Here is a 14159-nt window from a genome sequence, read left to right as displayed (position 1 = left end):
AAAAAAAAAAAGTAAATACAAAGAAACCCTGTCTCGAAAACCTAAAAAACAAACAAACAAACAAACAAACAAAAAAACCCAAACCAACAACAACAAAAGATAAAAACAGTAAGCCCAGCGTAGTGGTATAGTGGTACAGGTCTTTAATCCCAGCACTTGGGAGCCACAGGCAGGCGGATCTTTGTAAGTTCAAGGCCAGCCTGGTCTACAAAGTGAGTCCAGGACAGCCAGGGCTACACAGAGAAACCCTGCCTCAAAAAAACAAAAATAAAAAGAGTACATGGTGGGGGAGGCTGGAGAGATGGCTCAGTGGTTAAGAGCACTGTCTCCTCTTCCAGAGATCCTGAGTTCAATTCCCAGCAACCACATGGTGATTCATCTACAATGTGATCTAATGCCCTCTTCTGGTGTGCAGGCATACATTCAAGCAGAGCACTGTATATATAATAATAAGTAAATCTTTAAAAAAAAAAAAAGTACATGGGCCTGGAGAGATGGCTTAGGTTAAAAGCACTGGCCATGCCTCCAGAGGACCCAGGTTCAGTTCTCAGCACCCACATGGCAGCTCACAACTGCAACTGCCATGCAACTGTAATTTCAGCACCAGGGGATCCCACTTTTCATCTGGCTTCTTTAGGCACCCACATACATGAGAGGCATACATACAATACACATTGTCAGGTCCCAGAGAAACCTGGGACAAGTCTCAGTACTTTTGGCTGCTGCCAGCACTACTCACCTAGTCCCTACCCGAAGTTCTCCAGCTCAGAGCCTGCGCTTCCTTCTCCCAGCTTCTCTTTCCCATATAATCAGTCTGGGCTTCCTTCTCCCGGCTTCTCTTTCCCGTATAATCAGCCACTTTGGCTACACATACTCGTGCTTCTGCTCTTGGCTCTCATGTGCTCTCTTGGTCCTCTTCCTCTCTCACTTCCCACGCCCTCCTCTCATGGCCTGGTTCAGTCTGGTTCTCTTCCCTCATATCTGCAATAAAACTCTTCTCAACCATCCCTACAAACAGTCACGTCCTCATTTTCATTCACACACATATGCATAAACACTTTGAAAAGATAAAAAGAGGCCAGGAGTGGTGGCTCATGCCTTTAATCCCAACCCTCGGGAGAGGCAGATGGATTTCTGTGAGTCGGAAGCCAGCCTAGTTTACCAAGGAGTCCAGAACAGCCAAAGCTACATAGAGAACCGTCTCAAAACAACAAAAGGAATCGTAAGAGACATTAGTGACACCTAAGATGCATGTATGTCAAGATTTCCATGTCCCACTTACTTACTGTCTCTGTGTCCAGATGCCCCTGGAAATCACACGTAGCTTTATCCAGAACCGGGATGGGACTTATGAGCTCTTTAAATGCCCTAAAGTAGAAGTAGAGAGCATAGCAGAAACCTACGGCCGCATAGAGAAGCAGCCCGTGCTGAGACCCTTGGAGCTGAAAACCTTCCTCAAAGTTGGTAAGTGACTTTCAGAAGCACCTCTCCCTTGAGGGCCACTGTCCCACAGGGCTGTCTGAGGCTCTGGATTTTATCGGTTTGTTTGGTTTTTTGGGGGAGTGCGGGGGGCAGGTATTTGACACAGGGTAGCCTTGGCTGTCCTGGACTCACTTTGTAGACCAGACTCTGCCTGCCTCCGCCTCTGCAATGCTGGGATCCACACCCAGGCCTGGCTCTCATTCTTCATCAAAGCACACGCACGCACCCTGTAAGAACCTGAGAAAGGAGCCGGGCGTGGTGGCACACACCTGTAATCCCAGCACTCGGGAGGCAGAGGCAGGCGGATCGCTGTGAGTTCAAGGCCAGCCTGGTCTACAAAGTGAGTCCAGGACAGCCAAGGTTACACAGAGAAACCCTGTCTCGAAAAACCAAAAAAAAAAAAAAAAAAAAAAGAACCTGAGAAAGAGAAAGTGTTTGTCTCTTTTGAGCTGGTGCTTTCTGAACAGTAGCTGAATGTTTGTGCACCATGGAGAGATGATGAAAGCAGCAGTAAAACCCCCTCAGCCACCTTCTCCACAGCAGTGTCGGTTATGTCCATGTAACACTCCCCCCCCCACCCCATCTCACTGTGTGCCCCTGGCTAATCTGAAACTCACTGTGTAGACTGAATGAAAAAAAATTTAAAGAAAATTTAAAAGGCCATGGCTGCTCTTAGGTGTGCTGAAGAAGGGTTACTGTAGGTAAAAGGGAGCTCATAGCCAGGGATCGGGACGTCTGGGGGAGTCCAGAGTAAACATGGCCCAGAGCCAGGCCACGTAAGAAGAGGGGGGATCCAGGAGGATAAAGGGGAGACGAAATGGCTGGATTATATAGGGAAGGTCAACTGGGGAGGAGCAGCCCAGCCCCTCGCTGGAGAAGTTTAGAGTAAGGGATGGGTATGCCATCATATCCTGTAATGGGTAGCGACTGAGGGATGCTGGGAGAATGTGGTGGCCAGGCCAGTTAGCCATTCGTTCTGGGTTTGAGACCTAATATAGACCAGGCTGGCTTTGAACTCAAAGAGACCTGACTACTATGTCTGCCTCCCAGTGCTCAGATTAAAGGCGTGCATGTCTGGATAATTTCTTTCTATCAAAAGTTGCTGAAGACTCATATCTTAGCTGATTTTCTCCTTTATCTTACACCATTCTCTATGGATATGCTCAATGCTATTTTTCCATTTTTTCTTTACATATATTACATCTACTATAGCATGTATGTGGAGGTTAGAGGTCATCTGGCTTAATAGAAAGTATCTTAGCTGGGCATGGTAGCACACGCCTTTAATCCCAGCACTCGGGAGGTAGAGGCAGACGAATCTCTGTGAGTTCGAGGCCAGCCTGGTCTACAAAGCAAGTCCAGGACAGCCAAGGCTACACAGAGAAACCCTGTCTCGAAAAACCAAAAAAAAAAAAAAAAAAAAAAAAAGATTCTTTACCTGCTGGCTCATCCTATAGCCCTGCCCCCCACCCCAAATTATGTATATGTATGTATTTGTATACGTGTATGCCGTGTGGGTGGGTGCCCAGTGATGCCAGAATAGGGAATCAGATCCCTTTGGGCTGGAGTTGGAGATGGTTGTGATCCACCCAATTGTGAGTGCTGGAAACTGAACTCAGCTCTTCTGCAAGAGCAATACACCCTCTTTAACTGCTGAACCATCTCTCCTTCCCAATAATACTGAATTTTTCTTTCCTTTTTTTTTTTTTTTTTTTTTGGTTTTTGGTTTTTTTAATACTGAATTTTTCAAAAGCAATCTATAGCCTACATATTGTTTGTTTGAGACAGGACTTCTCTGTGTAGTCCTGGCTGTCGTGGAACTCACTGTGTAAATCAGGCTGTCCTCAAACTCAGAGATCTGCCTGCTCTGCCTCCTGAGTGCTGGGATTAAAGTCATGCACTGCCGCCGATGCTTCCACCTGAGTAGCCTACATATTTTCCCACATGTAAATGCTTGAGCCTCTGAAACTTATCTGGTGTAATTGACATGCCAGCTGTCTTCTGTTCTTTTCCAGATGATTATTGGTGAATGTCCAATATTTAATATAATAAACTTTTACAAAATCAAGTGTGGTGCTGCTTGCTTTTAATCCTGGCATTCATATAGCAGAGGAGGCAGATCTCTGAGTTCCATGACAGCCAAGGTTACAGAGACCCTCTCAGAAACTAAAATATACTTCCTTTTGTTTTCGTTACTGGTGGGAGACACCGCTACTCTGTGTGCTCTTAAGCTAGTACTACAGTCGTTGCCATGGTAGTTTGGACTATGTTGTGCAACCATATAGATTGAATTTTATGTCTTTGAACTTGACCCTTTCTTCTCAGTCTGGCTCTGCTGTCACTGTGGCTATTCTGTTTGATGTCATAAAGCCAGCACTGGCTTTTAACTTTTATTTGTATCCTTGGTGGTGGGAGCCATCTGTGGGCTACATGTTTACTTACTTACTTAGGGAGAGAGGTGTGCATGTCACAGTGAGCTTGTAGAGAGAGGTCAGAGGGCAAGCTGTGGGAGTTGGTTATTTCCTTCCAGCATGAGGTTCCCGGGCTTTAACTCAGGTCATCAGGCGTGTTAGCAAGTGCCGTTAGCCTGAGCCGCTCACTGGCCCTGGAAATGTCCTTTTGAATGCTTATAGCAGCACTGACTTCTCTTCCTTTTATTCCTCTAGTTCTTTTTCCTTTTATTTTTTAACCCCATGAAGGGTTTTTTGTTTTTGTTACTTTTTTTTACATTTAATTTATTTGAGGCTGGGGTGGGTAGAGAGCACTATGGAACTGGATAGAGGATACTTACGAGAGTTAGTTCTCTGCTTCCACCGTGTGGGTCCTGGGTGATTGGAGTCAGCTCATCAGACTCCCTGAAAAATGCCTGTAGCCACTAAGGCACCTTGTTGGCCCTGTTCCATTTATTTCTTTTGCAACGATGCCCATGACGGGGTCTCTCTATGTAACTCTGCCAGGCTAGCCTCCAGCTCACAGAGATCCATCCACCTCTGCTTCCAAAGAGTGCTGAGATCATGGGCATAGGCCACGAAACCAAGTCTGGTTTCTTTCTTTTTTTGTTTGTTCAAGACAGAGTTTCTTTGTGCAATAGCCCTGGCTGTCCTGGACTCACTTTGTAGACCAGGCTGGCCTCAAACTCACAGTGATCCACCTGCCTCTGCCTCCCCAGTGCTGGGATTAAAGATGTGTGCCACCACACCAAGCTTGGGGAACACTTTTAATCCCAGCACTCTAGAGGCAGAGAGGCCACAGAGCTAGTTCCAGAACAACCAGGGCTACACAAAGAAACCCAGTCACAAAAAAGAAAAAGGATAAAGTGCTTGTGCGGGTGAGGAGCTTCAAAAACTCAGACTCCAAGCATGTATTCCCAGGTTCTTTCTTCTTCTTCTTCTTCTTTTAAAGATTTATTTGGTTTATACATATGAGTACGCTGTCTTCATGTGCACCAGAAGAGGGCATCATCGGATTACGTTGTGAGCTACCAGGTGGTTTCTGGGAATTGAACTCAGGACCTCGGGAAGAGCAGCCATCATAACCACTGAGCCATCTCTCCAACCCTGGTTCTTTTTTGTTTTGGTTGTTGGTTGGTTGGTTTTTTCAAGACAGGGTTTCTCTGTGTAGCCTTGGCTGTCCTGGACTCACTTTGTAGACCAAGCTGGCCTTGAACTCAAGATGGCCTTGACTGCCTCTGCCTCCAAGAGTGCTGGGATTAAAGGCATGTGCCACCATGCCTGACCCAACTATTATTGTTGATTTTGTTGTTACAGTGTTTGTCTCCACGTGTGTGCATGCATGCACATGCATGAAGGTGGAGGTGTTGTGAGTGTGCCACAGCATGTATATGAAGCTCAGAGGACAGATTCGTGGAGTTGGTTCTCTCCATCCAAATATATGTAGGTTTGGGGGGTTGAGCTCAGGTTGCCAGGCTTGTGCCCCAAGTGCCTTTATATTGAACCATCTTGCTAGCCCAGACTTAGAGTTACTATATGCTACACAGTAAATGTGAGGACATACTGGGCTCCAGTAAGACCCTGTCTCGGGGGCTGAAGAAATGGCTGAGAGGTTAAGGGCACTGGCTGTTCTTCCAAAGGTCCTGAGTTCAATTCCCAGAGACCACATGGTGGCTCACAACCATCTATAATGAGATCTGGTGCCCTCTTCTGGTTCACATGCAGGCCAAATACTGTATAAATAATAAATAAATAAATCTTTATAAAAAAAAAAAAAAAGACCCTGCCTCAAAAACAAACCAAAAACAAAGAAAGGAATACTCTTTATTTAAGTCAGGTAGACCCATACTAATTGGCCTCCTTTTTTCCCTCTGTAGGTAATACTTCCCCAGATCAAAAGGAGCCTACACCCTTTATCATTGAGTGGATCCCAGATATCCTCCCGCAATCCAAGATTGGCGAGCTTCGAATCAAGTTTGAGTACGGTCACCACCGGAACGGACATGTGGCTGACTACCAGGACCCAAGGCCACCCATGGACCAGCCTTTGGAGCTGGCCCCTCTGACCACTATTACTTTCCCTTGAGGCAAATCAAGAGTATTTTGCGGAGTTTGCACATCCCAACCCCTGACCACTGTAAACCCTAGTAGAACTTACTCAGCCCTGCATTTTGCTAAGATGCAGTTGCTCAGCACATTCACGTGGGTTCTGTAGAAGAAACTCCTGTAAATAGCCTTGTTGGCACTGCTGTGTACAGTTTTCATTATAAACTGGGCACTTATTTCTGACCAGAGTTTTAGAAGTAACAACAAAAATCCAGATCATTGGCCTTCTCCTGGATTCACCTGCAGCAGCTTGTTTCTCTGTAGTTCTCTAAGAAGTCAGCAGCACTGGACCTTAGCCAACAGTGTAGGAAAGTAATGATGCCCCGGGCAGGGCAGAGGCTCTCTGCCTGAGAGCTCCAATCACATTCTTTATCCTGATAGCAAATAAAATACAGTGTCACTAGTTTTTCAAAATGGTACCACTGATTTCATGATTTTACCATTAGAAACCTTTGGGAGAATTTACTTTGTAGTCAACAGGAAAAAGTGGGCAGTGCCAGGGATCAGCAACACTTACCCATCCCTCATATGACAGAACTTCTGTGTAGCCCTGGCTGTCCTGGAACGTACTTGGTAGAACAGACTAGCTTCAAACTCAAAGATTAGCCTGCCGCTGCCTCCCAAATGTTGGTATTAAAGGTGTGTGCCGCCACCACCACCACCCCAGCTACATTTTTTTTTCTTCTTTATTATTCAAATTTTTAGGGTTTTTTTTTTTTGTTTTATTTTTGTTGTTTGTTTGTTTGCTTGGTTTTTTGTTTTGGTTTGTTTGGGGTTTTTTGTTTGGTTTTGGGTTTTTTTGTATTTTTTGGTTTTTCAAGACAGGGTTTCTCTTGTGTAGTCATGGCTGTCCACTTTGTAGACCAGGCTGGCCTTGAACTCACAGCGATGCTCCTGCCTGGTCTTCAAAGCGAGTCCAGGATAGTCAAGGCTACACAGAGAGACCCTATCTCGGAAAAAAAAAAAAAGTTGTGCACCATCACCCCAGCTCTTCAAATCTTTGAGCAGCTGAGTGTTCTGATGTCTGAGGCCAGCATGATACATTGTGAGAACCTGTTTTAAAACAAGAGCAGGCCGAGCGGTGGTGGCCTTTAATCCCAGCGCTTGGGAGGCAGAGGAGGCAAGCGAATCGCTGTGAGTTTAAGGCCAACCTGGTCTACAAAGAGCCAGGACAGCCAGGACTACAAGAGAGACCCTGTCTCAAAATAAATAAATAAAAACCTAGTTCTGGGTTCACTCATCACAGAATGAATGGAGCTTTGCCTTCTAGGAGAGGAGGAACCATTTCCCACACACCTCCGTGACTTACTTACTCCAGGGGTTTTTCTCATTGAACCTTCACTTTTCTCTGGGTTATAAGCATTACTCCTTCCTGCAAAGTCCTCTCACTGAGGCTATAAATCTGTCTCTACACAGTACTAAAATTAGGTTTAGTTTACTTCTATGTATACGTTCCTTCTACTTGAAACAACCATATTGGTTTGAAATGATTTTTTTCCTCTCATGTTTTGCCTACATGTATGTATGAACACCACGTGGATGCCTCGTGTCCCGGGAAATCAGAAGAGGTTGCTGGAGCACCTGCAGCTGGAATTAGGGACGTTGTGAGCCATTATGTACCTGAGAATTAGCCAATGCTTAACTTCTAAATCATCTCTCCAGCCCCTTCATAGTTATGTCTTACAAAGTAAAAACGTTAAGGCAAGGAATGCATGTGTTATGAAGGCTGGACAAGCACCTTGTGAGTGTGGGGTGTGGCCAGGTGTCAGACTCTCTCTATTGGGGCAGGCCTATGGCTGGCTCTAGTATTACGCTTCCACAGTAAGCCTTGCTGCATAGTAGCCTATCAAACGTCAGTGTTTATAGGATTCACTCTCAGTTGAAATGCATATTCTGGCCTCAACAAGCGCAAAGTATATCTGAATTCTAAGCAGGGCAAGGTCCAAAGCACGCATTTCTAGGAGGCATCCAGACATCGTATGAATGCTATGCGGAAGACTGCACTTGAAAACAAAAGTTGGTTCCTAATCCCGTGCGTGACCTCCCTCCTGCCCTCCCCGCTGACTTGGAAGCGTGGGCGGGGCGGGGTGGATCCAGCAGCTATGGCTGCAATCTGGACGGCGCTCCTGTGAGCGCCTCGGGATACTCTACTAATGGACTAGTTCGTGAAAATCAATGCACTGGGTCCCAATTGGTCGTCTGCATAAAACAACAGCATCACGTGCGAACTGCTCAGGTTGCCGGGGATGGCGTTTTCTGTCCCTTTCTGAGACACGATTTCGATTGATGACAAAGGCAGCACGAGTACGCAGTCTCCTGTGTTCGTGTTTCCTGATCCTCAAACTTCCAATGACCCGCAGCGCGACGTTGGCAAGCAGTTTCAGGAAACCAAGAAGGGCATGAAGCCACGCTTCCGCCCAGAGTGGCTCAGGGGAGGCCGACGCAGCACGCGGTCATGCGGCCCCGAGAGATGACGTCACCGTGCTGCCGCCGCACGTCGCCTTCAGCCTCACCGCCAGGCGGCGCGGCAGGTTGGTCACGCGCCTCCATGTGCGCAGCCGCGCTGGCGCTCGGGACACGTCACCACCTTCGCGTCTTTTCTGGAGAACGCGGGAAGGAGGGCGCTGCGGGTTGTGACGTCACCGGGGTTCCCCGCGAAGCTCGCATGGGCGGGGCTGCGGACGTGGCTCCCGCGAGTGCTGGAGGGGAGGAGATCATTGAGGGTTGGGGGGGGATGGGTAAGGGAGCTGGGCGGAAGGGAGTGGGAAGGACCGTGGGGGAAAAGGGTCGGTGTGGAAGGTGTAAAAGAGGAGGGAAAAAGAGGGTGAGGAAAGGAAGGGACTGGAGACGGGGAGAGGCGGCAAGAGAATGTGAGGGATAGGGGAGAGAGAGTAAGGAAAGAAAGGAAGCGTGGAGGCGAGGGGGAGGGGAATAAAAGGCTGAGAGGAGGAGAGCGGAAAGGAAGTGGGTAGGAGGAGGGTGGAAGTGGAGGGTCTGAGAAACAAGGACGGGGGTGGAGAGCGTGGGAAGGGACTGAGGAGGCCTGCTCCACCCCCACCCCCACCCCCCCACACACTTTCTCCAGACTCAGCCTGAGGCCTCTCCAAGGTGGGTCTGTGGCTCCTTCCTGTACTGACTTTTTGTCAGAGCGGCCACTACCAGCCTCCTTTACCCACCATCGCCTCAGGACCAAGGCATGGTCTAGGTTCCGGCCATCAGGTAGCAGTGTGAGCAGGGTGATGGGCAACCTGAGTCTTGGGTTTTCTTGCATTGTTCATTGCGTTCCTGACGCACGAGCCCGCCCTTTACCTACCCCTGCTGAAAGCCACAAAGGGGAAGACTGGCTCCCCTCCTTTCTTTGTTTTAATTAATTTCTTTCTTTTTTCCTTTTTTTATTTTATTTTATTAGACAGGGTTTCTTTATAGCCTTGGCTGTCTCCTGGACTCACTTTGTAGACCAGGCTGGACTCGAACTCACAGGGATCCACCTGCCTCTGCCTCCTGCCTCTGCCTCCCAGCACTGGGACCACAGGTGTGCACTGTCCTGACTTCCATCAAGAACTTGGGAGAAGCCGGGCGTGGTGGCGCACACCTTTAGTCCCAGCACTTGGGAGGCAGAGGCTGGTGGATCGATGTGAGTTCGAGGCCAGCCTGGTCTACAAAGTGAGTCCAGAATAGCCAAGGCTACACAGAGAAACCCTGTCTTGAAAAACCAAAAAAAAAAAAGAACTTGGGAGAAGTATGGGGCAGGGCAAGGACCAGGATGTGGCACACTCGTGAGGTGTGGACGTTTTGTAGTGGTTCTTTGGAGCCCAAGCTCTTGGGTTTTTTGTTTGTTTGGATTTGTTTTGTTGTTCTTTTGTTTGTTTGTTTTTCGGAGACAGGGTTTCTCTGTGTAGCCTAGGCTGTCCTGGACTCAACTGGTATACAAGGCTGGCGTGGAACTCAAAGTGATCAGCCTGCCTCTGCCTCCCAAGTGCTGAGATCAGCTCCGGCCCAAGCTTCCTCAGTAGATGCTTCTTGGCAGGCAGCTTCTGTTTCATGCCCAGAAACTTTCTGAGCCTGGTGGATAAAGCCTGTGTGGAGGGGGGTGGGGGGAACCTTTCCTCTTGCCTTGGCTGGGAAAGCAATGGTTCCTCTCCTGAATCAGCCATTGAGACCTACAGACACAGGTCCTCAGGAGCTGACTGGTGAGGGTCTGAGCAGTGGTAAGTACCTGAGTAATCATTGACGTCAGAAACTGATTTGGAGAGCCGAGGATGTAGCTCAGCTGGTGGAATGCTTGCCCAACATGCACAAAGCCTTGGCTTCTGTCCCCATCACCACATAAACTGAGTGTGCTGCCTCCTGCATGTAATCCCAACATTCAGGAAGTAGAGGCGGCAGCAGAACCTCACAATCTTCAAAGACTGCCCCAGCTACTTGGTCAGTTAGGTCCAGCCTGGGATACAAGCAACCCTGTTTCAAAAATAAATAAATAAATAAATAAAAAGGCTGGAGAAATGACTCAGCAGTTAATAATATCGGCTGCTCATGCATAGGACCTGCATTCACATCCCAGCACCCATGTGGTGACACAGCCATCTGCTTCTCCAATTCCAGGGTTCTGACTCCCTCTTCTGACCTTGTGGGCAGGAGGCACACACGTGGTACACAGATACAGATGCAAGCAAAACACTTACACACATACAATCCTTTTTTTTTCCCTGAGACAGGGTTTCTCTGTGTAGCCTTGGCTGTCCTGGACTTGCTTTGTAGACCAGGCTGGCCTCGAACTCACAGCCATCTGCCTGCCTCTGCTTCCGGAGTGCTGGGATTAAAGGCGTTCATACACATAACAATACTTTTTTTTTTCAAATATTACAAAGGAACCATAAAAACCTGAAGGATGTTGGTGATCTAAGAAGGATAGAAGCAAGTGTAGCCCGGGCCTGTGCTGGCTGTGCCTAACCAGGTCTCTCTCTACTGGACGGACTTGAATTTGATGATTTTCTTGACATGGTGCCTCCTGTAGCAGGAAAGAGGAGCTCCAGTCCACTGTCCTCAGATGTTAGCAGCAGCCAGTGTTTAGTTTGCATACCCTGGACTCAGTGCACTGGCTAAATAGACACTTTCTCACCCTGGACCATCGCGAGAGTATCAAGGCCACATCTGAGCCTTCAAATCAGCACTGGCCAGGGAGGGGGAGCAGTGGCCAATGGCAGAAGGGAAACCAGGAAGCCTCCCAGGGCAAGCTAACCAGCGTCTACTGGTCAGCTTCTTGTAGGCACGTTCTGGAAGGTGATACCAGCGCAAAGCAGAGAATAGGAAATTCTAGATGAAGGCACAGGCTGCCTCCTCTGGGTCAGGGAGGGGAGCTGGCTGGGGGAGGGGTGGAGTTGCCGACCGACACAGTATCTGGAGGTGGAGAGGAACTGTTACCACCACACTGGGAGAGTTGCCACTGGAACTGATACAGGCCTGTGGTCATCTGAGCTCTCAGCTGCTAAGTCCATGGAAAGACATGGCCGTAGTGGGAGGGAAGTGGTAGTTCCAGAGAGAGAGGAAGCATCGCTCTCACCAAGCCACTGGTGCAGCCTTTCTTAGCTGTCAGGCTTTCCACTGGCTACAGTAAGGAAAGCTCTGTTCCCAGAGTCTTCCTATCCTTGTGGGGAGAGAGTGTGAGAACCAGATGCTGTGTGTAGTGACAGGTGACACTGAGAAAGGCAAACAAGGTGGGGAGCGGGAGGAAGAGCAGAGCTGCTTCCCCCTGTGGTGTTTTTAGAGCACACATGGGCCTTACTGTTGGGCAGCACAGGGCAAGCCCAGTCTCTTGTCCAGTTGCTGTAACTGGAGATGCATTTGACCCTGCACCTTCTCAGCCACCATGCTTTCAAGTTAAGCTGTGTGTGTGTGACAGCTTGTACTGATCTCAGTGCTCTGGAGGCTGGGGCTGAAGAGCCAGAGTTTGAGGTCAGCCTCGGCTACAGAACAGGACAGGGATGTGGCTCAGTAACAGTGCTTGCTCAGCACACACAGAGCCCGAGGTCAGATTCCCAGCACCCTGTCCTCTGTGCCCAGTGTAACCACCACCCTTGAAGGGTCAGTTCAAGGCCATCTTCAGCTTCATAATTAGCTCAAGGCCAGCCTACAGTCAATTCATCAACCTGTGTAACCCTGACCCCTTGAGATGAGGCTTTTCTACCCAGCAAGAAACCTGCCTTTCTCTGCAGCACTAAAAGATTGCACTCAAGGCCTTGTGCGTGCTCTGCACCTGCTTCTGCCATCCAGCTGTCTCCCCAGCCCAAGGTAGGGAGCTTAATATATACTGCACAGCCACCGTCTGAGCTCCTGGTTCTGCAGCTCAGTCTGAGTAGCATGATGACCTGGCCACCCTATCTTGCGGAGCCTCACAGGTACTCTGCAGACCTGCCTGCAGCCTCTGGTGGCATGGATACCCACCAGAAAGGGCGGCTCCCGTGTACCTTAAGGCATCCCTATACAAGACGGGGGTGCTGAGCACACACTGTGCTCCTGAGATTTTTTTTTTGTCCTGGAACTCACTCTGTAGACCCGGCTGGCCTGGAACTTTAAGAGATTCCCCCTGCCTTTGGAATGCTGGGATTAGAGGCGTGTGTTGCCACCACTTATTTTGTTTGAGTAAATATAGAAGTAAGATGTCCCATGGCCTTTGTGAGCTGGGGAGCTGACCATGTTGTCTCTAGAAATAAATTTATAAAGATGACTCACTGAGGATAAAATAAGCCAAGATCTCCAACTGAAGCTAGGTGCAGTGACAGGAAATGGAATTTCACCCTGAGTGTAAACATGTTTGATGAAAATGAGTGTTACCTGTGAGCTGTGAGAGAAGCATGCTCTGAGCTACTGTTCCTGCCCAGGGCATGGTGCTGGGAGCATGGAGGGAGGAGATCAGCTCTGAGACCGTGGGGCTGTGGGGCCCAGGGAGCCCATGTATTTCTTCAACAGCCTGTGCCTAGAAGGTTATCTCACCTTACCTCTTCTGACGCTGCCTCCAAACCTGTAATGTCGGTCATTCCAGAGAGCAACCACAGGCATTCCACAGACATTTTGTCAAGGAAGTAAAGGCTTATGGTCAAAGCAGGAAAGATCAAATATGGGATAATGTGACTCCTAGTGCCAACAGATCCTGTGACAAAGCCAGGAGGTACCCTGCCAGCATCGAGGTGTCTGCGCTGACCTGTAAGACCTCTGAGCTGAGCTCCCAGGTGCTCTCCTTGAAGCTGAGGAGTTGGGCAATGAGCCTGAGACTGCACAGTGGCACAAGGAGGGCTGTCTGCTGAACTCTGCCTTGTAACGTCCCCGATACCACCTACCGCCCAGAGACCGGAGGAAATAAGTACCCTGGCCTCCTACAGAAGGGGGCCTGGAAGATGGGATTTGGGCTGACGCTGCTGGCAGCTCTTCTGCCTGTTAGGTTCTGGCTTCCTCTTGTGCACAAGTTGTGAACTCCTCTCTTTTGATCCTTCAGGCTCAGACATCGTGTAAAGAGAAGATTCTGGGCCCTTCCTTTACCGTCGTGCTGGCCACCTTAAGTTAGTTGATGCTATCCTTTTGTAAGCAGGATTCTCCCTGCTTGCTTCCACTGCACAGAGGACTTCCTGGTAATCACACGAGATGTGCAGGAAAGTGGCAAGGGTGGTACCTGCCCCCCACCACAGTGACGTGTAGTCTGCGGGCCAGAGCACATCTGCAGCCGCCCTTGACTAAACTGGCAGCTGCTTCTCTGTAATCCACTTCTTCCCACTTCCCACTGGCACTGTGTTAGCTCAGCAGCTCCATCCCTTCCTCTGACTCCTGCGTAAACCCCTCCACGGGCATGGGGCGTGGGGTGGGACACGGTTTAAGTAGAATTCTTTCCTGGCATACATGAAGCCCTGGATCTCACCGAGCACTCAGGAGCTGAAGAAAGGAGGATCAGAAGTTCAAGGTCATATTTGGCTACATAGTGAGTTTGAGGCCAGTCTGAGTGACAGGAGATTGTCTTTCAGAGGCTCCTCCAGGTTTTACTGACAGGTGCACCTGTTACTTTTACTTTAATTCTATTATTGATAAACAGACCCAGCTCCTGCTCGGTGTGGTGGCCCACGCCTTTGATCCCAG

At 48.9% G+C, this 14159-nt stretch overlaps 1 protein-coding gene across 3 annotated transcripts in view; it reads left to right on the top strand.

Moving 5' to 3' along the window:
- The window catches only part of LOC311588424 (uncharacterized protein C2orf42 homolog), a 33424-nt gene extending 26972 nt beyond the window's left edge, over positions 1-6452 (top strand). For all 3 annotated transcript variants that reach the window (XM_084766018.1, XM_084766017.1, XM_084766016.1), the window contains exons 9-10: positions 1302-1464; positions 5810-6452. In XM_084766018.1, coding sequence (XP_084622144.1) covers positions 1302-1464; positions 5810-6018 — 372 coding nt within the window. In that variant the 3' untranslated portion in view covers positions 6019-6452. The remainder of the gene's footprint in view (positions 1-1301; positions 1465-5809) is intronic.
- The last annotated feature ends 7707 nt before the right edge of the window (positions 6453-14159 follow it).

The sequence above is a fragment of the Acomys minous genome (assembly GCF_964271855.1).
Source record: "Acomys minous genome assembly, chromosome: 17".
NCBI lineage: Eukaryota > Metazoa > Chordata > Mammalia > Rodentia > Muridae > Acomys > Acomys minous.
Note: the sequence above shows the minus strand (reverse complement) of the source record. Positions and strands in the feature narration are given on the sequence as shown.